This window comes from Equus asinus, chromosome 7 (genome assembly GCF_041296235.1).
Source record: "Equus asinus isolate D_3611 breed Donkey chromosome 7, EquAss-T2T_v2, whole genome shotgun sequence".
Taxonomy (NCBI): domain Eukaryota; kingdom Metazoa; phylum Chordata; class Mammalia; order Perissodactyla; family Equidae; genus Equus; species Equus asinus.
The window spans coordinates 38,587,542-38,614,000 of NC_091796.1; the positions used below are offsets into that span (position 1 = coordinate 38,587,542).

Consider the following 26,459-nt stretch of genomic DNA (forward strand, 5'->3'; position numbering starts at 1 on the left):
AGCAGGTAATTAGAACATTCCACAGTTTCTAAATCAAAGTTCTACCCACTGGATGACTTCAGGTTTCACCTTTTTCATTAAAGTGATCAGAAGTGTAAAAAAAATACCCTAGTTAAGCAAATGGCTGCTTTGAAACTAGGTTCTTGATTGCAAATATACAATTATCTCAAAAACTATTTCCAGACTCTTGCTGGCTCATCAAGCATCAGATTAATCACTGGGATTGGCCCAGTGAGTGGCTGGGAACAGCCTGAGGACCTTGAATCAAGGCGCCTCTCTCAGTGGTGGGAGTAGCCACGATCAAAAGCCTCTCTCGACTCAGGGCGAGGGTAGGTGGCATCCGCAGTGGGCTCTACACTATCAACTGTTTTATTACTGTTAAACTATGTATGATCTTAGCCGAAATTAGCCACTGTTAGTTAGAAAGCATACCTAAACTTTTACATTGAAAATGTCAGACAGTAGAGCTAGAATGACTGTAATCTTGAGGAATATTAGACAGAAGGGAAAGTTCTTCTACTTAAAACACAACTGTGGCCTTTCTGATCCCTCCAATATTGGGTTCAGTGCTCCTGTGGCACCAAACTTCTGCTGTTGTGGGAAGTGCTGGGTTTTCTGCTTTGGCTTGTGTAACAGCCGAGCGTTTGCAATTGCTGTCCCTAAGTTCTGTGAGGGGAGGGACGGTATCTCTCTCGCTGCCATTACATTATTAGCATCAAGCACAGGGTCTGTCATATAGAACAGGCTTAACAAATAGCTGCTGAAGGAAGAGGGGGAGGAAGGGAATCAGGCAGCCTAAGCCTAAGGCTGTTAACACTATCTAGACTGGCCAGAAGTGGGCAGATAAGCCACTGTCTAGCCTGGAGCTCATGACAGGCACTGAGGTGTGAGGGAGGCATCGGCTGGCCTGCAAGCTTGCATTTACCTGGGACTGAGTCATTTGTCCTTCTGTCTTAGTGTATAGCTTTGAGATTTGTGACTAACATCTTTTATTCATAATGGGACACTGATTTCATCTGCCCAAACACTTCCTTTTATTCTAACTTGCTTGAAACCACTGAGTCTGCCTCACCTTCCCTCTCTTATCGCAGGCCTAAAAGGGGCTGCTCCCTCCCCCCTTAAGCCTGTCACTGCTCCCAGAGACAGGGCCAGGGATGATGAGTTACCTGTTCGTTAAGCTGTATGACCTGTGTTTCTAAATCTTTATCAGATTTGGATGCTGAGCTGCTGGACGAAGCCCTTTTGGCTGATGAGGGACGAGAAGGTGTGGATCCTGGTTTAGATGCTGGACTTGATTTAGCCGCACCTGAAAGTAATCAGAATAAATTATAAACATTGGCAACATTAAAAATGCTTTTTAGATATATAGCAAACGTATGATATAAAAGGAGTTTACCAAACAGTATAAGAGATGAAAGCACAAGGCGAACTTGGGAAACTGTGCAAAGATGAGCTCAAGGATTAATGTCAAAGGCCAGCTTGAAGGGGCTCCCAACCAGTCACACTTGGGACAGTTTGCATATCAAAAGAATAATAGCTGTGATGTATTGCAATGCACTGAACAAGTAAGAAACTAGTCCATACTGATGGAGAAGGCAAGGAGGGAAGATATAAAGATCTTCTTTATAGAACACCGAAAGCTAGTAAATAGAAGAAATGTTAGAATTAGAAAAATCACAATTTTGTAACATCCATAACTGATTCAGCCAAGGCTCATCGATTGACTCTAAAACATTAAGTGAGAAGTTTTGGGGGAACAAGACATTCAGACATGTCAAGGTATTGCCCTATAAACTACTTATTAGACAGGGAAAAAGATATGGCTTTACAATGGGGAGGTCTGGGGATCAGCACCTTAACCAAGCGATTCAAGAGCATCACAAGTAATACGAAAAAAAAAAGACCACTGATTTCAGGTAAGACCCCACCTACCTGGAGCTCAGCTCATGACAGGCTCTCACTATCTAGAACATGACACAAACCTAGGGAATGGCCTCAGCAGCCCAAACAGGAGCCACAAAGCAAATGCAGTGAAGTTTATGCACTTCATGGATTAAGAAATTCAGAGGCATGACTGGGGGCCCACCCATTTGGTTTTACTCTGAACAGAGTTCCAGCAGGTGGCAGCTCCCAGTCTGGCGTAGGCAGTCCTCCCATGGACCCAATTCTCCACCACCATCCCTCATGCTCTGCTCCTCTAGAAGGCTCTTGGAGGGCAAGAGACATGTCTTATTCAGCTTTGTAACCCCGGTGCTTGGCCCAATGCTTGGTAAAGGAACACATGTTTAAATAAATACAGGAATAAGTCAATAAAATTTGGTTAAATGTTTTCCAATTGTACAGTTTTGTTCCTGCTTTACAATTTATTAGTGCCAACAGATTAGAAAGAGGCAGGGGTTATAAAGGCAAGTGTGCTGACAGCAGTTACAAGTTTCAACCAATCTCCTAATTACAAAGGAGCAAACAGGACAACTCAGGGGCCTGGAATCATTAGTTACAGATGCAAAGTCACACACACCCTCAAGAAACACTGACAGCATCATGCCCTTGAAAATACATCCCTCTCTGTTATAAAGGAAAAAAAATTTTTCTTCCAAAAATATGGCGAAATACCTGATATATGTTAAAAAGAGAATGAATAAATTGAGTATTTTGAAGGGTAAATCTTCAGTGACCTGGAAACCTCACTTATGCAGAAGAACTTTCCCAGGATTCTAGACGCTGCTTTGCTTTGTGATTCTCATACATCTGCAAGCATCCTTTATCTTGGAAGGCCACATAAAACGCTCCTGGAACACTACTTCCGTGTCCCATTGGCCAGGCTCTCTAGCTGTAGGCCAGGCCAACAGGGTAAAGAAAATAACGTGGAGAACAGCAGGGGAGCCAGGGTGAGCACATGCTGACTTGGCAAGGAGCCTTCTCCGAGGGCAGCCACTGGTCAGCCTGACTGGGGAAGCAGCTTTTGAAAAACCAAGTTACTTCAGATCTTTTTATAAGCAACACGTCATATTTTAATATATACATGTTTACTAAGTGCCTTCCATGAGCCACATACTGGAGGTACCTGCTCTCCAGAAGGTCCCAGGCATGACCACGCTGAACGTCCTCAAGAACAAAGCAGTGTTCTAGACTACAGGACCATAGAGTGTGACTCTGGCTCTGCCTGAAACACTCCTTCCCCCGCTCCAGGTGACTAAGTCTACCACCCTTCATGTCTCAGCTTAGGTGTTGCTGCTCTGAGAGGCCACAGCACCTGGAACCCTTTGTGCACAGTGCCTAGCAACTGTCACGATATAGTTACTCATCTAATGTCTCCTTCTCCCATTAGACAAACTCCACAAGGCAGGAGCTGCATCTATTTTGTTTACGCTCTATGTTCCTACAGCCAATCACAGTGCCTGACCTAGAGGAGACACTCAATAAAGTTTCTATAATTTATTAAACAACTCCTAGGAGAGGCATCTATCCATGGTAACGACACGAGAGAAAGCTCGAGGAGCTGATGCCAACATCAAAGTCACTGACAGGAGGAGCCAGCAAAACACAAAGGAAATGAAACAAAAATCAACAGCCTCCCAGAAAGAGATCTCTTACTTGGTTCCCTTTCAAGATCCTCTTCCATTATTACTTAGATCCTTATCTATGGAATCAGGACGATAGCTCAAGTGGGTAAATTCAGTCAGTAAATGGTTAACTCTGAGTAGGGGGGAGCAAGGTGGTTTGTGCCAGGCTGTCCAAGCCTCTGCCACGTTCACTGCCTCTTCTGAAGCCAACAGCCCTGAAGAAGGGGGCTTCCCTGGAGAGCACGTGACCCACTGCCCACCCAGGCAGTCCTCCCTAAGCAAGTCAGCATCTGCGATGCGGCCGGTTGTAATAACTGAGCTGGCTTCATCAGATACACGCATGTTCTTATACTCTCCGCCTTGTCCAGTCTCATGTAAATTTCTAAAGGAAAACATGGAAGGAAGAGAAGCTGACTGCTTGTAAAACAGGACTACCACGAATTATATCTTCAGGATATCATCAAATGCAGCTTGAGAAAAACCTGAAATGTTTGGCATGATGTAACAGTAGAAGGGGTCATGGGAAGCCAAAGCCCCGTGCAAGGCCAAGTTGTCAGGGAAGAGAGACGATGAATAAGCAGAGGAAGCTGGCTGGGAGAGAAACACGGGGCCGGGGGGGACGCTGGGGGGCTCACAGCCCAGAGGCCAGAGCTGCCGCAGTTACCGACAGCAGTTACGGCTCTCCCAGTTCCAGCCACATGTAGCCTCACAGGGAAACCCTGTTTTTTCTTGAAGAAACACATCCTTTGCTATCGACAGAGCCCAACTTAAAAATGCCTGTGGAGGGGGCTGGCCCTGTGGCCGAGTGGTTAAGTTCGTGCGCTCCGCTTCGGTGGCCCAGGGTTTCACCGGTTCGGATCCTGGGCGCGGACATGGCACCGTTCATTAGGCCATGCTGAGGCGGCTTCACACATGCCACAACTAGAAGGACACAACTAAAATATACAACTATGTACTGGGGGGATTTTGGGAGAAAAAGCAGGGGGAGAAAAAAAAAAAGATTGGCAACAGTCGTTAGCTCAGGTGCCAATCTTTAAAAAAAAAAAAAAAAAGCCTGTGGGGGTCTGACATGCCAAAGTGTGGTTCAGAGTCAAGGCCTTAAAACAATGTCTCTGTTTCATGGATCCTGTCAAGGTCAGTTGGGGGCAGAGTCCTGGGTCTTTCACCCCGGCACATGCATGTGGCTTGTGGGTCTCCTCGAGATGAGAAAGATGAAGGAAAAGAACATCAGACTTGGCGTCCCCTGCTGCCGGGCAGGGCAGGGATGGTGGAGAGAGGGGGTTTGGTCCACGCTCCCCGACCTATACTGCTAAATGAGGGGTGAAAGAATAGGTTCTGCCCACGCCCTCCCCAACCCCCGACAGTCACTAACTACGTGCAGTGCAGCCTGGAGAAAGGAATGGAAAACAAATTTGAAAAATTTAAAAAGAGAGCCATTAAGTAATTAGTATTTGAAATTTAAAATAAGAGGGGTTTTGAAATTCTAATTTACGTTGTTTGAAAAGAAAATGTTAACGAGAGATCAGCACCCCTTACTTGTACATTTATACCTTCTAATGAATAAACTTGAGGAAATTAAAGAACAGGAAGGACGTGGGGAAGACCTTAGTTATCTTCAGAGGTTTCGAGTTTAAAAAACCACACAACTAAGGGTTAAACTAAAAAGCCCATTTTCAAATGAATGTAAAGTGAGCTCTTTAAATCATCGCAAGCTGTAATTTGATACGGAAGTAATTTCCCCTCACAGCTATCATACCATTAACACACACTAAGAAATACTAAATACGAAAATTTATAAAAATGAAAAGGAAACCATCTGCTCATCATCTTTAATGATTTCATGGTTTATTTTTTAGAATAATAACAGTAGACACTATTTTAAAGCATATCACCCTCATTAGACAGTTAAGAACCAACTCTTTGCTTATTTGCTTTAAAAGTCTTCTGTCTTCTTTCAGACAACCATTCTCTAAAGTGTGCCCAGCTTCCAGGGGCTCCAGATATTCTCTTCCCACTTACCTGGGCCACTATAATAAGGGTGTTATCAGAAAATTGTAGTTATCAATGTCAGTAAATTTAACATTGATAGAACACCTCTGTGTAAGCTGCCATGTGTATTCCAGTTTTGTGAAGTGACCCCATAACATCCTTGATAGCACCCAATCCTGGTTTGACATACTGGGGTCCTCAAGGGCTGCCTTCCTGCTTCCTAGAATGTCCCCTGGTCCACCAACGATTTCACTTCTGTGTCTTCCCAGGCCTCTTTGCTCAGTGATGCTTATGGTGAAAAACATTTACATAATGGCTTTTAAAGAGAGTGCAGTTACTCTGGCTATAATACAGATATAGATTTTTCTCTTGCAGCTATCAAACATTTCAATTTTTTTTTTCAAGGTGCATTTGATGATGTCCTGAAAACATAATTAGTGGTAGCCCTCTTTCACAAGGATCATTTTTCCCTCAAGCTTTTCTCTCTCTCCCTAATTTTCCCTTTCAAAATAAAAAGGAGTTTCAGAAGCAGAGGAACACAGACATAAATTCTGTACAAGTCCCTGTAATTCCCTGACTTTACCCATTCGATATGGACATGATTTACAATGCTAGTCTTTGAGCAGTTGTGTCTTAATTAATGCCTTTAGGATTTGGGGTATAAATATGATTCTAAGACATTTTAACCATAGTTGTAAAAAACAAAGAGTGGCCTGATTCATTGCCTTGGTGAAGCCAGTGCATCGCTGCGTCTAATGTCAATAATTAGTAGCTTGCTTAATGTTTATGGAAAATGCTACAACGTTTTGGGCACAGGAGGCCCAATGAATTCAGAATGACGAAGCAAATAAAAGCATTGTACTTGACTTATCCTTCATGGCCAGGGCTCTGATGGAATTTAGAAATTCTTCTCACATAATCTACCGTATTCCATCTGCCAAAATCATAAACAGAGGAGCTAAAAATATGACATTAATACTGTTGACAAGAACCACAGAGACATTTAAAAACACGTGCACTCACACACACACACACTCAGGAAGCAAGCAACCACTCTCCTGGTCATCCCCAACTTCTTCCGTACTGTGAGGGAACACTCCCTTCACCCCTGGGTCTTTCTCACTCAAAAACCCCACAGAGGCGGGGTGTGGGCAAAATGGGTGAAGGGAGTCAAAACGTACAAACTTCCAGTTATAAAATAAGTCAGTCCTGGGGATGTAATACACAGCATGGTGACGACAGTTAATAATACTGTATCGTACATTTGAAAGTTGCTAAGAGAGTAGATTTTAAAAGTTCTCATCACAAGAAAAAAAAATCGTAACTATATGTGGTGATGGATGTTAACCAGCCTTTTCTGTGATCAGTTTGCAATATATTTAAATATGATATATTCAAATATTATGTTGTACACCTGAAATATAATATGTCAATTATAGCTCAAAAACAAAACCAAACTCCACAGAACAACTGAAACACAGCAGAAGATAACATGGCATCTACATTGACTACGGATAGACTGACATCACTTCCTTATTCCCTATACCTTGGCAAATAGATTTTATTTTTAACTGAGATAATGAGCTCGGTTAAAATAAACAGGTAAATAAGGCCACTGCTAGGGGAAAGAGGATGGGGCTGGACAGATGGGAAGAGAGCCTGCCCACAGTAAGAGGGTTTTCTACGTGACTACACTGACCCCACATCAATATGACTGTCAGCTCCCACATAATTCTGATCACTGTAAATTCAAGATCTAGTCCTTTCCTCCAAAAGTGGCTCCATACCTTCACTTTGTAGAGTCTGTAATCTGCGCTGAGGGCAAAAGCACCTCGGTGGCCAGAGGTCAGTCCAAATGGAACTTTAACAAGGGTTCCAGGATGCCCTGATTCATGAGATCATTAAGAGGTTGGTTCTTTTATTCTGAAATTAGTAGTTCATAGCCTTTGTGGTTTCTGTCCTACTAGTGCAGCCAGTGGCCAAGTTTGGCTCTCCTACTTCAGTGTCAGCTCATAAACATGGGCAGCTCCATATGGCCGATCAGGCACCATATACATCTTGTGGGAATGAAGACATGGTATAGAGTTGGGTATCCTCCATCTTGCCCCTAGGGAGACAGTGGTTAAGCGTGGAGGCCCTGCAGCCAGGCGGCCTTCATAGGAATCCTGGCTCTGTTACTTGCCAGGTGGCGTGACTTTTGCTGCCACCTGGACTTCTTTATGTTTAAGATAGGAATAGCAGTGCCCGTTCCCAGAGCTGGGAAGAGTGCATGAGTTAACACATGGAAAGTTCTTACACAAAAGCCTGGCACAGAGTATGTGCTCAATAAATGTTAGCTTACATTATTATTACTCAGCAAATGAGACCTGACTCAACTAATGAAGAAAAAGTACACAAGTTTCCCATTTCTAGACAAAATAAAAAGTAAACTGCTGAAATAAGAAAATGAGACTCATTTTAAAGAAAATCTTTACAAAAATTTATTAGCCCATATCCACCAATGAGCTCCAAGGCATAGGTTCCCCCATTCCATACTCTATCTTGAAAATCAGCGAGCTGAAACTCAAGTCTCTGCTCCTTCTAAATTACTCTGATCAATTCATCCATGCAGCAAATATCTATTGAACCCCTACTGTGTACCTGGCAAGCTGTAGGCACTTGGGATAAAACAATGAATGAAACACAAAAGATGCCTGTCCTTGTGGAATTTACATTCTAACAGGGGGAATTAGAGAATAAACAATGTAATAAATCAATAAGAGACGAAATAAACTAGAAAGCAAATGCTATGGAAACAAGAAAGGAAGGGAAGAGCAGGGGCAGGGAGTGTGGGTAGGAGCTGGTGAGTGACCGTTTTAAAGAGGACCTTCAGGGGACAGCCTGAGCATCCGCCCTGAAGACCACAGTCTCAACTCCTCACTCAGACCCACAGGACTTCCACAGGCCACACTCAGCCCGAGTCCACTCAGAAGGACAGGGATCAGGAACACCGAGTCCTCTCGGTGGGAGTCCTGCAGCACAGACGCAAGGAGGAGAGATCCACACCAGGCATATGTGTGTGGGGCCCAGCTCAAAAGTCTCATTCCCCACAGAAGCCAACACCTCTTGTGACAACTCCATAGTCCATAGTCACAACTCTGTAGTCACAGCTTCCAGGATCCCCGCAAGTGGCATGCCAGTTGCAGGAATAACCCTTATTTCTTCAGGGCCTCGTTGAAAAAGTCAGATTTGAGCAAAGACCTGAGAGAGGTGAGCTGGCCCTTGGGACAGCAAGAAGGAGAGCATTCCAGAAAAAGGAAAGGCCTAATGCCAGTGCACGGGCCCTGCCTCGCCTGTTCAGGAGCCAGGCCAGATACTGAAACTGAGGGAGCATGGGGCACTGCAGGAGGAGAAGGTCTGAGAGGTGCTGGAGGGGACAGGTCATGCAGGACCTCAAAGGCTACTGTGAGGAGGTCGGCTTTCATTCTGAGGGAAAAGGGAAGCCACTGCAGAGTCTTGAGCAGAAGAGTGACGTGAGCTGACTTCGGTTTTAGAAGGCTCACTGCCTGCTGTGTGGACAACACACTGCAGGGGGTGAGGACAGAGGCCGAAGGGCCAGTTAGGGGCTACTGCAGGAATTCTCCTGGCTATGAAGAGTGAGTGCTCCAGACAAGTTTTGTTTTTGGTAAAGTATTTACAATGCTATAGTTCAGAAAAAGCTATTATATACCCTCTAGAACAGGCATCTAATGTTCAGCCATTTTATACAACTTTGAATTGTGAAAGATTAACTACAAAGAAAAGATATTCTGTGATCAGTAGCATCTGCTATTGATTCCAAGGGGAGGGCTGAAGAAAAAGTAGGCAGTGACAAGAATTATGAGTCAGTCTGTGTCCCTCCCAGTCCACTGCTCAAGGGTCATTACAGAGTATGATAACTGGCTCTGCCCCGGGAGAGCATGCCAGTGAGCTATGCTGAAAGTCAGAGGCCTAGGGAGGGTGGGGCTGCCCCTGCACGGAGAGCTAGTGCCTGAGGCTCCCCTGCCCTGACCAGTGGTCACAAAGGCTGCCCTGTGATGGGCAAGAGGGCCTGACTCCACTGAGCATGCCCAGCCAGTATGAGCATTCACAAACCGAGTTACTTCTGCCCTGGTTACTGTCCCTGCTGGAGATGATGTGCTTATTTTTAGCCATCATGTGATTCTCCAGTATTTTCCAGGCTCTGCTTGAGTCACTCTGGTTTCAGAGAATTTTTCATAGGGGGGAAAAATGCCGGAAAGAACTCTTCATCTTGAAATGGCTCAAATATTAAAAATTCTAACTTTTAAATAGTTATCGGAACATGGTGTATATTTTTTTTGATAAACTGACTTTTCACACCTCTCACATTTTGGTAGGAAATTAAGCATGCTCTGAAACACATTAGGTGCCAACCAATCACCCCCTTAGTTCAAGTTCTTGTTTTCAAATTGTCTCAGAGAAATTTCTATGAAGAAATGGTCAGGATCCCTCACCCCGATGAAAAGAATACACACCAGAGTCCCAACAATAATTTAAGGGAGCACCCCCTTGCCTGTTTGCTGCAGCAATAAGGAAAGCTAGTGGTTGAAAGAACCCAACGAACTGAGCCAGACACGGAGAATAAAGACACACAGGTGTTACCACGACAGCAACATCATGGTGTCCCCATGCTCCTGGTATACAGCAGTCATTTACACAAAAACCTTACAAACCAACACAGCCATTTTAGGGGAGCACAGTGCTTAATCACTTGACAATGTTCGGTCAGAGTCCTACTGACTCCACCGGCAAGATCAGCGTTTTAGGTTGTTCTTCTGATGGTGGCAAGTCTGTTGTGTGCCGTCACTACTATCTTACCCACAACTCCCTTGCAAAGAGAGACGTGGCCTGCAGCCAGAGAGCAGGTGGAGCTCAGGGAGGTGAGAACCAGAGTGGAGGCCCACTTGAATCATCCGCTGTCCCCTACGTCACCTGGCTCCTGCTCCAGGTTCTCTGCTTCCACCAGCCACCACCAAGCCAGAAACTTGTGCAGCAGGTCTCCTCGGCTTCCCCTTTCCTTTATTTCTCATGTCCAATCATCATCAAGTTTTGTTGATCATACCTCCTTAAAGTCTCTAACCCATGGCCACAACTGTGTTTAGGCCGCCTTCCTCTCCTACATGGTTTGCTGCCACAGCTTAGCTAGTCTTCTGGACTGTAACTGTGCCCTCTCTGCGTGTTCTCCCTATCAGAGTAAACTTGTACTTAAAACCTTTCAATGACTCCCGACAGTCCCCATTATATTATAAAGTGTAAACCTTTGTGACTGACAGATCCTAAAGTGACCCCTCACCTGCCCCCAATGATCTTCACCTCCTGGTGTTCCCACCTTTGTCTAGTTCCCCACCCTGGAGTGTGGATGGGACCTCTGACTTGCTTCTAACCAACAGAATATGGCAAGGGTAATGGGATGTCACTCCCATGATTATGGTACTCTATATATGACTGTGTTTTGCTGGCAGACACACCAGAGAGACTTCCTCTACTGGCCTTGAAGTAAGCTGCCAGATAGTAAGTACCCATGTTGGAAAAACCCACATGGCAAGGAACTGTAGGTGGCCTCTGGGAACTGAGAGAAGCTTCCAGCAAGAAACAGAAGCCTCAGTCCTGCAGCCTCAAGGAAACTGCCAACAACCCAAGGAAGCTTTCCCCAGTTGAGCCTCTGATGAGACCACAGCCACAGCAGATACCAAGATTGCAGCCTGGTGAGATTCTAAAGCACGGAACATGGCTAAGCTGTGCCCGGGCTTCAGAATCTGTGAGACAATACATGCATACTGTTTTAAGGTACTAAATTTGTAGTGGTTCTTTTGCGGCAAAAGCACCTGAATATGATCTCTTAACTCATTATACAAGGGCCCCGCTCACCTCTGCAGCCTCACATCTCAAAAACTGCACAGAACCCACACTTCGCTGAATAGAGCACATTCTCTTTTGATTTCAACATTCTGTTCTTCCAGCTTGCAATGTTCTTTTCCATGCGCTTCACTGGGCTAACTTCTACTCATTCATTAAGCTTTCGTGGAACCTCACTCTTTCCAAGAAACCATTCTAGAATACACAAAACCAGCTCAGGTGACCTTCCTACACACCCTGATAGCACTTACCTCACTTTACTGTTACTGTCTGTTTGTCATCAGGCTTCCCCACTAGGCTGTAACTTCCTTGAATCACTGTAGGGTCCAGAACCTCTTATAGAGCCTTAACAAATATTTGTTAAGAGACTGAATGAGAATTCAAGTCAAGCTTTCACACAAAGGACAAGGAATCCAAGAAAGAGAAACTGTTGTTTAAGAAATGTTTTCTGAGCGACTGTAGTGTGCCATGCTATCTTCTAAGCTACAGTGCAAGGTGATGAGATTATTGGAGAAAATTTCAAAAACAGCAGTGTTGGCTTAAATACTGCCTTTTCCTTGATCTCAATGGACATGGCAGTCATTTAAATTAAATCATTTCAACAAATACTAAATGAGAAACTTCACTCTATCAGGCAGTGGGGAAACAATGATTGGACAAGACAGACCTGATTGATAGTTTAGTTAACCCAATTCCAAGGGAGTCAAGAAAACTCTTCAACTCAAAACTGTTTTCTGTTCCCACCCAACCTATCAAGTGACACAGAAAGGCACCAAAAGTAAAGAAACATAGGTTCATCGGTGCTCTGTGATATTCTGCTTATGGAAACTGAGACTAAACACCAAATCATCACCCTTTGAGGCCTGTCAAGGTTTATTGTCAGACTTAGAACCAAAATGCCAAGTTATGATACCTATGGAGAGAAAAGAGATGATCTATCAGAGTAATTGGGGGGGGGGGTTAGTTGCAGAACTGATTAATATTTCAGCATATTTAGGGAGGAGCTGTATAAGAACGACCCAATGCTGGCTATGAAAGGACCCCATGCTGTTTAAAAAAGGGCTCGGATGGTTTGCTTCCCAGGTGCAGGTGGGACAACAATGGAGGCCATAGCCCTCTTCTGCCAAGTCCTGTGTGAGGAAAGAGCGTGGCAGGCTGAAACAGACGCCAGTTTTGTCTGAGGGGCTTACTGTTCACTCTGAAATCACCCAGGCCATATACTCAGAGAATTATTTGAATTGAAGGGTTAAAAAACCAGAGATTAGTAATCCTACAAATCTAGGGCTCAGTATTCTGGGCTTTATACACGTTTCTACTTTAGGGCTGATAAGAGGCCTGGAACAACCGGCTTAATGTTTCCTGCATTTACGAATGTAGATAAAATATAACAACGCTCACCCAAGAGCCTCTTGCAGGGATGAATGGGAATGTTTTTGAACTTATAAAAATTATTTTTAAAATAAATGTCATCCAAATCGAAGAGCATGTATTCTGTTTCCAGCCTTTCAACACTGTAGACTCGTCTATTTCTTCCATACACCATGCAATTTGAGTTTGGTCTGTGAAAACGTACTGTGGTTCAGTACAGTGTGAGGAGGAGACAGGAACATAAAACAAGACCATATCCATGTCATCTGAGAGAGGCAGTATAACATAACGGTTAAAGAGTGTGGGCTCCGGAATCACACAATCAGGCTTCAAATCTTTGGTCCCCTACTTCTAGTGTGTGACCCTGGCAAATTACTGAACCTCTCTGTGCCTCAGTTTTCTCAACTCTAAAACGGGCGTATGATACTATCTACCATTTAGGACTGCTGTGAAGCTAAATTGAGCTAATACATATTTAGTGCTTATAACAATAGCTGCCACTTAGTGTGTACTCAAATATTTGCTAACCCCCTTATATTTGATGACTCCTTCTACATTTTAAATGTTTTCCTTTTCCCTAACTTTCATGAAAAAAAATTATATTCACATTAGGTTTACATTTTAAGAGTTATACAATAATAGTAACAACATTTTATAGGTTTTGAACTTTAAGCTTTTAGAAATTCGAGTTTTAAAGAAAACTATGACATCCTCTGATTCCAAAAAGCCAAAATAATTAAAAATTGCAAATTGAATTAGTAAATCCTCTGTCAAAAATGTTGTCTCAGTAAGCAAACAAACCGGGATGGAAATGAAAAATGCATGGTTCTTCCTAGGAAGAAGCCCTTGGCCTCTTCCACAGACACTGCCAGAAGATTCCTATCTGAAGCTCCTGAATTCTTCAAGACTTTTCGTTCCTCTCTGTGGAATATTCCAGACTCACAGATATTCAATATCCTGGCAAGGCAGAGCACTGCTCATATTTTATGCTGTGGTTTTATCATTATTGGTAGGGAAACGCAGTTTTAATTACTCTGTGAGAGGAGAAGCATCCCGATGCCTAGCAGTATACCTTAGATATCTTACATATGGAAGATGTGTAGCTGGAGGGACAAAACCACCACCTCTAGGGAGTAGGGGATATCCTCTAAGAATTTAATAAATTGGGCCATTTTAAGTGTTCTTTTCATTTTCTCCAGATCTAAATGTAGCCAAGTGAGCATTAACTAGTATGCAGCTTGGCAATAGTATGGTTTCTTAATACAAACAGGTCAAGGGGGTGTAATGCTGACATATGAGGGACTGAGTGAAAGACAGAAACACTGTTCATATAAGAAGTGCTAACATCTATTTGAAAACAAGTATTGTTAATTATGGAGCTGGTAAAAATGCATCTCTTCCTTGTTTTGAGCTGATACTGTGTCATCTCTGAAAATTAACATTTGATCCTTGAAGAAGTAAGTAGGTACGTGGATAGGAGAGCATGTGGTTAGGTGAGTGGGGACTGTGGGGTAGCAGCATCAAGCAGGTACACACTGGGAAACTGTAAGAATAAACAGGCATGACTCATCTTGATGGGAAGACCATAAAGGGACAAGAAGGGTGCCTGTGCCTACCCTACAGGGCTCTGGGAAGTCAAATGCCATCACGGGCTGTTCTAGTCTAAAGAGCGGACATGGGGAAAATGCATTTTACAGAGTAAATGATGACTCTAGGGTGAGACAAATATTTGTGGTTAAAGGGTGGAGTTTCTCAAAAAGTAAATGAAGACTTGCGTCTTGGTGGTGATAAGGAAAAGGAAATCCTGCATGAGGGTACAGGCCTGAGGCGAATGTTAGGACCTTTTGAGTGAGATCTAACTTGAGAACTTTTTACCTGGACTCTAATTGAGTTAAGTGGCTATTAAATAAAAAACATCAACACTTCTTGGAGCAATATAACAAAATCCAGAGTCTCCGCAACATAACATCACAATGTTTAGGATACAATCCAAAGTTACTCAACATATAAAGAGCTTGGAAAATGACATATTCTCAAAGGAAAAGACAATCAACAGATGCCAACTGTGAGAAGATCAGAGTGGTGGAGTTAGCAGACAGAAACTTCAAAGCAGCTATCATAACCACGCTCAGTAAAGAAAGCCCATAATGAATGAAAAGGTAGGCAAGCTCAAGATAAACCTTAAAACTGAAAAATACAATAACTGAAATAAAAAAATATGCTCAATAGTGGAATGGAAATAACAGAGGAAAAAGAGGGTAAACTTGAAGATATATCAATAGAAAAAATCTAAAGAAGAGAAAATAAAGACAGGAAAAAACAGAAACAGAGCCTCAGCAATTTATGAGATGATTTCAAAAGCTCTAACATATGGATAAATGGAGTCCCAGAAGGACAGGATAGAGAAGATGAAGTGGAAGAAATATTTAAAGAACTAATGGCTGAAAACTTCCCTAATACGGTAAAAGACATAAGCTTATAGATTTAAGAAGTTTAATGAACTCCAAAACAAGATACATTCAAGGAGAACCACAATTAGGCACATCACAGTCACACTACTGCAAACCAAAGATACGGAGAGAATCTTCACTGCATGCAGAGAAAAACAATACAGTGCAGACAGGAGAGGAATGATCAGAATGAACATGCACTTCTTATCTCTGGAGGCCACAGACAGTGGAACAACATCTTTAAAGTGCTTAACGAAAGAAAGTATCTGCCTGAATTCTTTATCTAGTGAAATACTCTTTAAGAATTAAGGTGAAATAAAGACATTGACAGAAAAAGGAAAACTAAAAGAATTTGTTGCCATTGGACTTGCTCTACAAGAAATGCTAAAGAAAGTTCTTCAGTCTGAAGAGAAATCAAAACAGTAGGGAACTCAGAGGTTCAGGAATGAATGAAGAACATTGGACATAGTAAATATATGCAAAATAAACTATTTCTCTCAACTTCTTTAAAATACATGTCTGTTTAAAGCAGCAGTGCCTAATAGAAATGTAATGTGAACCATGTAACTTAAAATTTTCTAGTAGCCACATCAAAAAGTAACAAAAGACATTAATTTTAACATATGCAAAAATATACAGTATATACAAATTAAAACTTCCACATGTATTCAGCATAAAACTTATTAATTAGGTCTAGTTTTATATTATTTTTTTCACACCAAGTCTTCTAAATCTAGCACGCACTTTATTTATACACACACCATGTTCCAATGCACGATAAGCATATTTCAAGTGCTCAGAAGCCACCACATTTGACAGTGTTGGTTTAAAGAAAAAGTTATAACATGGTCTTGTGGGGTTTATAATGTATGTAGGTGTAATGCATATGACAAATATAACATAAGATAGTGCGGGGAGGAGTTGCAAGGGTTCCCCATTTTACCTGAAGTGGTTCAATATTAATTTTAGTACACTGTGAAAAGAATATATGTGGCCCTCCTTAGAGCAACCACCAAAAATACTAATGCAAAGAGGTACGGTTAAAAACACAATAACTAAATTAAGATGGAATGCTCAAAAATATTTTAAAATCCAGAAGACAACAGGAAAGAAGAAAGAGAAACAAAAAACAGGACCAGTAGAAAACAAATAATAATATGGTAGATTTAAATCCAAATCAATAATTAACATTAAGTGTTAATGGACTGGACCCTCCACTGTCCAGAGATTATCAGAATGCATAAAAACACAAGATACAACTATATGCTGTGTACAAGAGACACACTTTAAACATAAAGACCAAGATAAGTGGAAATTTAACCTATCATGGAGAAAGATATACCATGCAAAGAGTAAGCCTAAGAAAGCTGGAATGGCTATATTAATATCAGATAAAATAGATTTCAGGACAAAGAGAATTACCAAAGATAAAGAGGAACAGTGCATAAAATAAAAGTCAATTCATCAGGATGACCTAACAATCATAAACATGTATGCACCTAACAACAGAGCCCTAAATACAGGAAACAAAAATTGAGAGCATTAAACAGGGAAAAACAGACAATTCCTCAACGAACGCTAACACGCTCTTTGCAGAAATTGTTACAACTAGACAACAAAAAACAGTAAAAACAAAGAGGATCCGAATAACGCTATCTACTACTTTGATCTAATTGGTATTTCTAAAACACTGTACAACCAACAACTGCAAGAATACATATGCTTTTCAAGTCCATGTGGTACGCTGACCAAGAGAGACCACATTCTGGGCTATAATATCAAGATCAGAACACAAATAAAGACCGCTATAAATTGCTACATTTCACTGCCTCTCCTAAAAAACAAAACAAACTTTTTGGGAAAGTAAAAGCAACTTTTCTTTCCCCAAATAAGGTGACAGGCAATGCTTACCTAGATTACAGGTGCTCAACAAATGTGAAAACACTGCTAAACAAATGAATCAATAAACATGGTCATCTTGTTAAGGCTGTATGAACAGACGTAGAGAACCCCATTCAATACAGTTTTTGAAAAGCACTAAGGATTTATTTAAATCTACATTTAGGGATTTAATTATGATTGTTAAAATACTTTATTCTATTATACTTCTTAGGTTGCTTCCTTTTTGAAACCATTTTTTTGTATTTTTATTAATCTGATTTGAAGGCTGGAACACTGAAGTCTATAAGGAAAAGAAAAAACTCAGTCTCAATTTCCATAGCAACTCTAAATGCATCACACTATATTTGTATACGGGAGTTTGATTTAAATACGTTAATATATGTGAATTTGCAATGTGTCTAAGCTGTGGTTGCTATAGAAACTGCAACTTTGAATTTCTTTTTAAGTTAAGCGCTCACACACAAAATCTGATCCCCTGGACAGCTATCCTGAGTTGCAGATATGGCTCATAGCCATAAATTTACAAACATCACGACTCATGGTCGTATATGCACTTAACCGATAACTATCATAACGAAAATGCCTATTTTAATACACGCTCCTTGTTGGTAGATAAAAAGCTGTTCAAGATGTAATTTCTGGAATGTAGATAGAATAAGACTTGCCAGACAGCCTCCACCCTAGGTGACAGCCTCTGCTTACGACGAAGCTTGTTCCAGTCCAGGTAAGTCACCCAACGACACACAGGCACCAAAGTGTTCTATGCCTTCTCTGAATCCACAAAAGAACATCTTGTGTCTGTACTGATTATGGCAGAAAAATCTAGCACATACTTACAAAAAGAGAATGCATCAAGTATGTAGAACGCATCAATTTTATACACAAGCAAACAATCTGGGGTATATAAGCGGTCTGTGTGATGTAAAAACAATTTTTTTCTTGCCAATGTAGATAGTCCTTTCTTAATTATCAACATGTGGATGATCCAGGCCATGACCACTCTTTCCACTCTAATATGGTCCCTTTGCCACACAAGATGCTCTGGAGTTTCCATTTACTGCTTTTAAAGGTATTATAGTCAGGACATGCAGGTAACATTTTTTTGAGATATAAGTGACATAACATGTTAATTTCAAGTGTACAACATAATGATTTTATATTTGTATATATTGTGAAATAATCACCACAGTAAGTCTAGTTAACATCCATCACCATACAGTTACAATTTTGTTGTTGTCGTTATTGTGATGAGAACTTTTAATATCTACTCTCTTTGTTAATTTTAATATTAGCCTAAGGAAATATTTGGGGAGACAAAATCCACTGCAAAATGAATCAAGTATTCCAAAGCTAAAAATGAAAAAATAATTGAAGGCTGTCTCCTGTTTTTGATTATACCGGGCATCGCTTGTTTCCATGAATGCAGATAATTAAGAAATGACCAAGGCTCAGAGCTGGGAGCAGAAATTACTGCTGAATGTCCCTCACCTGGCATCACACTGAGATAACGGTGATACAGGTAACATGAATTTCCCAGACAGCTGACCTTCACCTCATCAAGCACTTTGTCAAGTTTTAGATGGACAAAAATAAGACTTGTACATGAAAAGGGTGGCCTTTCATGGTTGCAGACCATAGGCAGGGAGACCAATTTAGAGGCTGTAAAAATAGTTCATGGGGGAGATGATTACGAATAGACAATAAATAGAATCTTAACAATTAGAAGGGGGTCTGGCCGGTGGTGCAGTGATTAAGTTTGTGCGCTCTGCTTTGGTGGCCCGGGGTTTGCCAGTTTGGATCCTGGGCGTGGACCTACGCACTGTTCATCAAGCCATACTGTGGTGACATCCCACACAGAACTAGAAGGACTTACAACTAGAACATGCAACTATGTGCTGGGGCTTTGGGGGGAAAAAAAGAGGAAGATTGGCAACAGACGTTAGCTCAGGGCCAATCTTCCTCACCAAAAAGTATACCTTAAAAAAAAAAAAAAAGTGCTACCTGCTTATTCTAGGAATTGCTGCAATTAAAAAAAAGAGAGAGAGAATTAGAAGGGAACTCTGAGTTTATCTATTAGTGCATGTTGGTGTCATACAGACCCTGAGGGCTACTGAGAGGCATGGAGCTATTTGATCCCAGGCCCCTGGACTGTTCAGTAAGGTTTTGTTAAATTTTTGGCTCTTCTTTTGCTGATGCTTGTACTTTCTATTGATATCAGTGTACTCCTTGCCCTAATAAGTTACGTGCTGAGAAGCCATACCCCCATATTTATTATAATTATGTCCAAATTAAGACAGAGCAAATAGACTCAGGATAAGTATCCTAGGAACTCTCTCGTGTGTAAAGTGCAAGAATTTTATAGCACAGATTTTACAACACCTACTCTAACTCTTAGAATACATTTTGGCTTACATTTTCTTGGCCGTATTCCCAAGAGCTGGATACACAACCTCGAGAAAAATGAGGTCTTACTGTATTTATAGGAGACTTTCTCCTATTATAGTGTTAAAACAATGTTCTACCTGTAATGTATACCTTGCTATATTTTTTTCCACAGGATAGTTTTAATACCCCACAATGTCCAATAGTCAGAACATATTTTATTAAAGAGAATGGCTGGTTTGACTTCTGAAAATATCCTTTCTCCCTGATTAAGACCAGTGAGGTATAAACATGGTCAAGGTATCAGGAACACAAGTCTCAGGAATTACTGCCTTCTGGAACATTAAAAACCAAATTTATTATCCGTTGACTTTAATGTGTTTCCTGAGCTTTGTCACTCAAGAGGTTAAGCTCTGGAAAATACATATTTCTCTTTCAGGTTCATGGACATTCTTTCTATCAAAATGGCACGAGTTTCTCTGTGGCTTTCATGAAAGACAGATGAGGGAATTCCTACAAAACAAGGCCAAGCCAGTACAATGACAGTTCTGTTTGGGGGAGCAGGAGTGTTCGTGCCAATTTAAGGACTCGTTGACTGGGGAAGAAAAATATTCTGAGGCCTGTCCAATTTCACTACTAAAAACTTGAAAAAGTGGCAGCTGAGTTTCAAGATGAATCTGTATATCAACAGCTATAGAAAAAGACCTTAAGATGAGAACTCCCAGCCACCCTTGGTTTTCTCACCTTGTCATCTTCCCACTCCATCTGCCTGCCAAATCCCCAACCCTGGAGAAAACACACCACCTCTCTTCTCCACCAGAGCTCCTAGACTGATGAAAGTTTCTGACAAAGGATGAAGGCCAATTTGAACCGCTATGAATTTTTCGTTTCCCAAACGCCTTTGCTTAATTTTTACCCCACTGCCCCCATCACTTCTGTTCCGAAAAAGTTAATATTCCCTTTCCTCTCTAACCCTCCATCATTGCCCTTGACCTTCATTTCTCCCTCCAGCTTCAGAGTTGTGCTCTACCAATTTCCCTCTTTTTTTCCTGTTTTCAATGAGTCCTTCTCCATGGACCTTTCTCTCATCTTAACAGATCTGTTCATTGTGCCTTATCCTAAAAACAAACAAAAATGGATCAAGGACAATACCATTCTCCTTCCAGTCTTACTTCCTGAAGCTACCATCACCTTCCTCCTTTCCCCACCATACTAAGTGTTCCGATCTTCCTGACACATTTATTGAAGGTGGAATCTGCTCTACGGCACCCACTTCTACACTTGCCATGTCCTTGTTAAGTCGCTGCAATCTAGGTGTATGCACTCAGCACTTGAAAGGACCAATTATCTAAAGGATTATTAATCACTTCCTAGGTGTCAGATTTCTTTGGCCCATTTTCAGGCTTCAACCTATCTGATCACTCCACAATTAATATTCAGCACTGTGGGTGATCCCTCTACCTAGAAATTTCCCACTGTTTGTTCTCTGATGCTGAGCTTTCCTGGTTTTCCCCCTGATGTTCATCTTTTTCTCAGCTTCCTCTTGCCCTTTAAATGTATGTATTCCCAAAGACCTGTGTTTAGTTTAATTTATTCTACATAGGCTCTTTTATTCTATGGCTTCAAAGATGGATTTTTATACTGTCTTAATTTCCTTCCCCAATTCCTCAACCCATTCCTGGTCCCGTCATTCCAGTGAATGACCCCCAAGTTGAGAGATCCAGTGGACTCCTTTAGTCGTTTTACTTGACTCCTCAGCAGATTTAGACATTGTTGACCATTCTGCTCCCTTCCTTCTGCTTCCCTGATACATCACTCCCTTGGTCCCTTTGATCTTTCTGGCATCTTTCCTGCTTCCCATGCGAGCCCTTCCTTTTCTACCTGAACAGTAAATGTTAGAGTTCCTCAAGGCACTCTCTCCTCACTCAGTACTCACTTCAGCTCAATTACATGGATATATGGAAGACTCACAAATGTTTACCTCTAGCCTACACTTCTCTGAGCTCCAGACACACACATGCATGCACGTGTGTGCATGAACACACAGAACTTCCTACTTCGGTCTCCTCTTAGATGTCACAAAGGAATCTCAAATTTATTATGTTCAAGACAAACTTAGGATGTTTTCCTAAATCTAGTTGTCTTTCAGCACTTTGTGAACAATATTACCATTCATCTAGTTGTATGATGCAAACCAAGACGTCATGCTTGACATCTCCCTCTCTTTTACCTAATGTCCACCCATTACCAATATACAATCTATTTTATCTCTCAAATATCTCCTATATCTGTCTATCTCCATGACCACTATTTTAATCCAGGTGAACAAGAATCCATCTAATGTACTAGTGAGTGTGTCTATGTGTTCTTGTGTGTGTGTGTGTGCGTGCAGATTTAATATGCATATCCCTATTTTGTAGAAATAGGTTTTGTAGAAATAGTTTTGAGAAAACTAATGCTAGGTGGGGTTAAAGAACTGTGCCGAAAGGGGGTGATTAGGCACATGAGTGGTGATGGATGGTAATTAGTCTTTCTGTGGTGAGCATGATGTAATCTACACGGAAATCAAAACATAATAATGTACACCTGAAATTTATATAATGTTATAAACCAGTGTTACCTAAAAAAAAAAACTGCCCCAAGTGGCAGATGTGGTAATTTAAAACCAAGTCTGACTCCAAAGTTAGCAGCCATAGGAAAGGAAAATAAATTACAATGTTATGCTAATTATATGAACATAAAAGAAACAAGAGAATGGCCTTTTTATTTTTCTTAATGAGAGGATAACACTCTTTGTGACAGGAATTATGGAATCATATCATCCATGCCAGTGCAGGGAAGACAGTAAAATTTCAAAGACACCCTATTCTACCCATCCACCGACCCCCAACTCTATTTTGGAAGCTTTCCCATATATCCCTCACTTCGATTCACCTGTTGTTAACATTTTGCTTTCTCTCTTTCTCCTCTCTCCTCCTCTACCTCTCACTCTCCACACACGTGCGCGCGCACACACACACACACACACTTTTTTTCCTTGGAATCATCTGAGAATTAACTGCAGATATCATGATATGATAATCCTAACATCTTTAGTATATTTAAAAAATAGTTTAAAAAATAATGACAGATGTCCAATGGTCTCAAGTCTACCTAGAAGATAACCATGAAACAAGAAATAAGAAAAAAACAAAAGGCTTCTGTACAGGGAGGAAAATTGATTATAAAGCCATTACTATCTATTGAATATTGTTATAACCATTTCTAATCCATTTGGATTGGGGGTTGGGCATAAATAAGGAATTTTTATTATTTACAAAATTAAGTTTACGGATTTAACAAGTTTGAACACTGATTTTCACATACGGGATGGGAACAAATGACTTCTGAGGATTTCAATCTTTAACTGTCCAGTACCACAACTGGTGTTTATAATAATGACCCTAATTTTACAAGAACACATTCTGCCTGGTAAAGTCTGTTTTTTATGGCAAGGAAGTTTATATTCCAGAAAAGTTTTTACCCACAAAAGTTTAAAAAATTTTAAAGTTCATTTATCCTCAGTGACTTCACTTTTGGACAAAGCTGGATAGATGAGGTCTTGCTGAATATTATCACATAAAAATTGGCACTGCCCATACAGGAGACAGGATGCATATTTCATGAATTTCCTTTGAAGGATTATAGATGATGATTCATATTTAAAAGCATAAAATCAGTTCATATTCTGGTCTGTACTGCCAGCATAAAGCAGTAAAAATATGTCAGTCAAAATCTAAACAGACTACTTGAAATTTCTCAGAAAAACTGGAAGGAAAATGAAATCTATCCCTGGGGTATTATTTTAACATCCAGCTTCCATGATAGCCAGTGAATAGCTGTGCTTTTTTAATAGTTTAAATCATGATCATTAGGCTTATTACATCTAGGTCACTGCTGGGAAGACAAATGTGGCCAGACAACAATGAAAATCATACCCAGGTGTTAACATATCGACTGCTGGGAAGAAGGAATCAAACGCAGCAAAGCACAGGAGGGTCTGAGCCGTTTTCTAAAAGGAAAGTGACCCTGTGACTTCACTGTGACAATACCTGCTGTGGGGGAGTTTGCATGGTGAGACTTTTTTGGCAGGTTGAAGATCTGTTCACCAGGGTCGGGAGGAGGAATTGCATCTTGCCCTTGTCGCGCTTCAACGGGATCATACTCCTTCCCATCGTAGTTAGCATCATAGAATTTCTTAAACCACTGAATAAAATCCAGGTTGTCCTGGAAACGCCCTTTCACCAGCTTCTCCACTGGAATTACCTGCAAAATAAAATCACCATGCGAGTCACAAACCTCAGGGATGTTTTATTTAATACAACTAAAATGTTGCCTAAATATAACTATTTCTCTCTCCCAGTTTCTTAGCCAGCTGTAGTCTAGAATGCATATAATTTTTCATCACATTAAAGAAAAATTAAATGAAAATGTTGCACTTGGTTCTCTCGGAATACTTAAGTCTTGCGAATAAACCAGACAAAACAAAGAATACCCTCAACTATCATACTGACCCTCCTTAAAGTATGTTTATTTCCGAAGTATTACCTCCAGAAAACATGGGCCTGGGATACTGTGCTGTTTCAAGATTGATGGATTTTCCTTTTTTCTTTGTAATACTTGGTCCAGTTGTGTTGGAACAAACTCTTATAAGGATTATAGCTACTAGAGAGTGTGAATGAGAAAGATTCAAATCAATGCAAACATATTCCAATCTAACGGGTTCATATGAAACAAAATGAGCTTTTATGGGGCTTGTTTATAATATATAGAGACTAACATGAGAACAACTAACCACAATACAGGCCCGGTAATTCATGGGCTACACGGGAGCCCAGCTAATGTGCCCTGGGAGTGCAGAGGAAAAGGAGTGGAGTCTGATTAGCGGAGTCACAGAAGGCATTCTGTAGGAGGAGGTGCACAGCGCCCACATCAACTTCTGAGATGAGTCTCAGCTTTTTATGAGGTAATCTTTCCTACTGGCAACCCAAAGAGCCAATCAGTATTCCCTTTAGAGGTTTTACAGGAACCTTCAGAATTACGACAGAAAAAAACATGGTCTGATTGCTTAGCTTTAATTCAGTGGGCAGCCATTTTTGAAGGCAATGGAAAGGTACCTAGGTATCCAAACTGCACCATTACCAGATTCTCACTTCCTCATCTTTGGGTTGGAATACTAGTTGGATGTGAGCCATGAGAGTTACAAAGCTAGGGAGTGAGTCAGATCGTGTGTATGTGACAGTGTGTGAGCGTGGGGCATCACTGTGTAATGACAGGAACGGATGCTGTATATATGAAATTTTCAGCAAGGCTCTGCCACCTTAGGAGCTATATACCATTGATATCTGAAAACAGATTCATCAGGACCACTTAAATGTGGAAAGACCTCAAATACCAATGACAACTTTGAAAGGAAAAGAAGCAACTGAAGCATTTTAGTCCATCCATTAAACTAAATCATTAGCAATAAATTTTTCAAAAATGTTTTTTATGCAGTTACAAATTGAAAATAAATCAAATAAAGAAGAAAAGACAGAGAAGGAAATTTTTGGAGGAGACAGTGTTTTTCATGAAGACTCTTCCAGTAATGGAGACTTCTGGGTGCTGATATCTCACTCCTCCCAAACTTCAGTAAAGTCCGCCCACATGGAAAAATTCCTTCCACACGTGCACTCAATTAACTTCTCATTGTACTATTTAAATAGTTTCATATCTTGTGGTTTATAAGTTGTGTATGCTGATATTGTTTTAGAAACTGCCTTCCTAGAGCATAAGGCTCTTTAACACACTACTACACTTTGCTTTCTGCCAAACGTGAAAATTTATAAACAATTTTAGATGATGCTGCTACATTAGCTGCTCAAAGAAGGCGCTTACTTCTGTTGGCTTAATTTTGCATTCCCTATCAAAATGAAAGTTCCGGGGGCCTAAGTTCAAAGTCTGAGATGACAACCAAAACCGTGCACAGAAGCCTTCTATATGCTGTTAGGCTAGGACAAACACGAACAGGACCACTGTCTTTATCCAAGGACTTTTGAGTAGAGACATAGCTTAATAAGCTAAGGAGGCCCACAAAGATCATCAAGGCCAATCTCCCTCCATTACAAGAATTTTATCTTCAACATTCTTAACGATGGCTCATCCACTCTCTGTGCGTACACTTCCAGAGATATGGAGGCCCCTAAATTGTTAAATGGCAAATTCCATCAATAAAGCGATGAATGGGTGCTTCTTTTCTTTTCAATCTAGAAGCATTTACAGAGAATTAAATGAAAAAGACACATGATGCTGCTAATAAGTAAGGAGAACCCATAGCAGTGGTTTTGAAGACATACCAAAGGAGCTAATTGGAAATTAACCACAGCAAAGGACAAAGAATTCAAAAGGTTAAATATTTTGAAATAAAAATTCAGAGAGGGACCAGCCTGGTGGCGCAGTGGTTAAGTTCGCACGTTCCGCTTCGGGGAGCCAGGGTTCGCGGGTTTGGATCCCGGGTGCGGACATGGCACCACTTGGCAAGCCATGGTAGGCGTCCCACATATAAAATAGAGGAAGATGGGCATGGATGTTAGCTCAGGGCCAGTCTTCCTCAGGAAGAAGAGGAGCATTGGCAGCAGATGTTAGCTCAGGGCTAATCTTCCTCAAAAAAAAAAAAATTTTATAAAAAAAAAAATTCTGAGAAAAGAAGCAGCCAAGATTTTCTTAATATTTTGATTAAAATGCGTTGATTTAGGAAGATACTAATTGCATTAAATTTAAAAATATATACTGGTTAGCAAACTTTTCTCTTTTCCTTTAACTTCTCTCTTTTATAACCCACTATTTTATTTTTTATTTCCATAGACTATTTATTGCTACCATCTACGCAAAG

The 26,459-nt window shown here is 41.0% G+C and overlaps 1 protein-coding gene across 5 annotated transcripts in view; it reads right to left on the reverse strand.

The window, feature by feature from the left end:
• MAPRE2 (microtubule associated protein RP/EB family member 2) overlaps nucleotides 1-26,459 on the reverse strand; it is a 147,184-nt gene that overhangs the window by 12,499 nt on the left and 108,226 nt on the right. For all 5 annotated transcript variants that reach the window (XM_014829268.3, XM_014829267.3, XM_070513236.1 and 2 more), the window contains 2 exons: nucleotides 23,641-23,854; nucleotides 1,167-1,306 (listed from right to left, as the gene is read on the reverse strand). In XM_014829268.3, coding sequence (XP_014684754.1) covers nucleotides 1,167-1,306; nucleotides 23,641-23,854 — 354 coding nt within the window. The remainder of the gene's footprint in view (nucleotides 1-1,166; nucleotides 1,307-23,640; nucleotides 23,855-26,459) is intronic.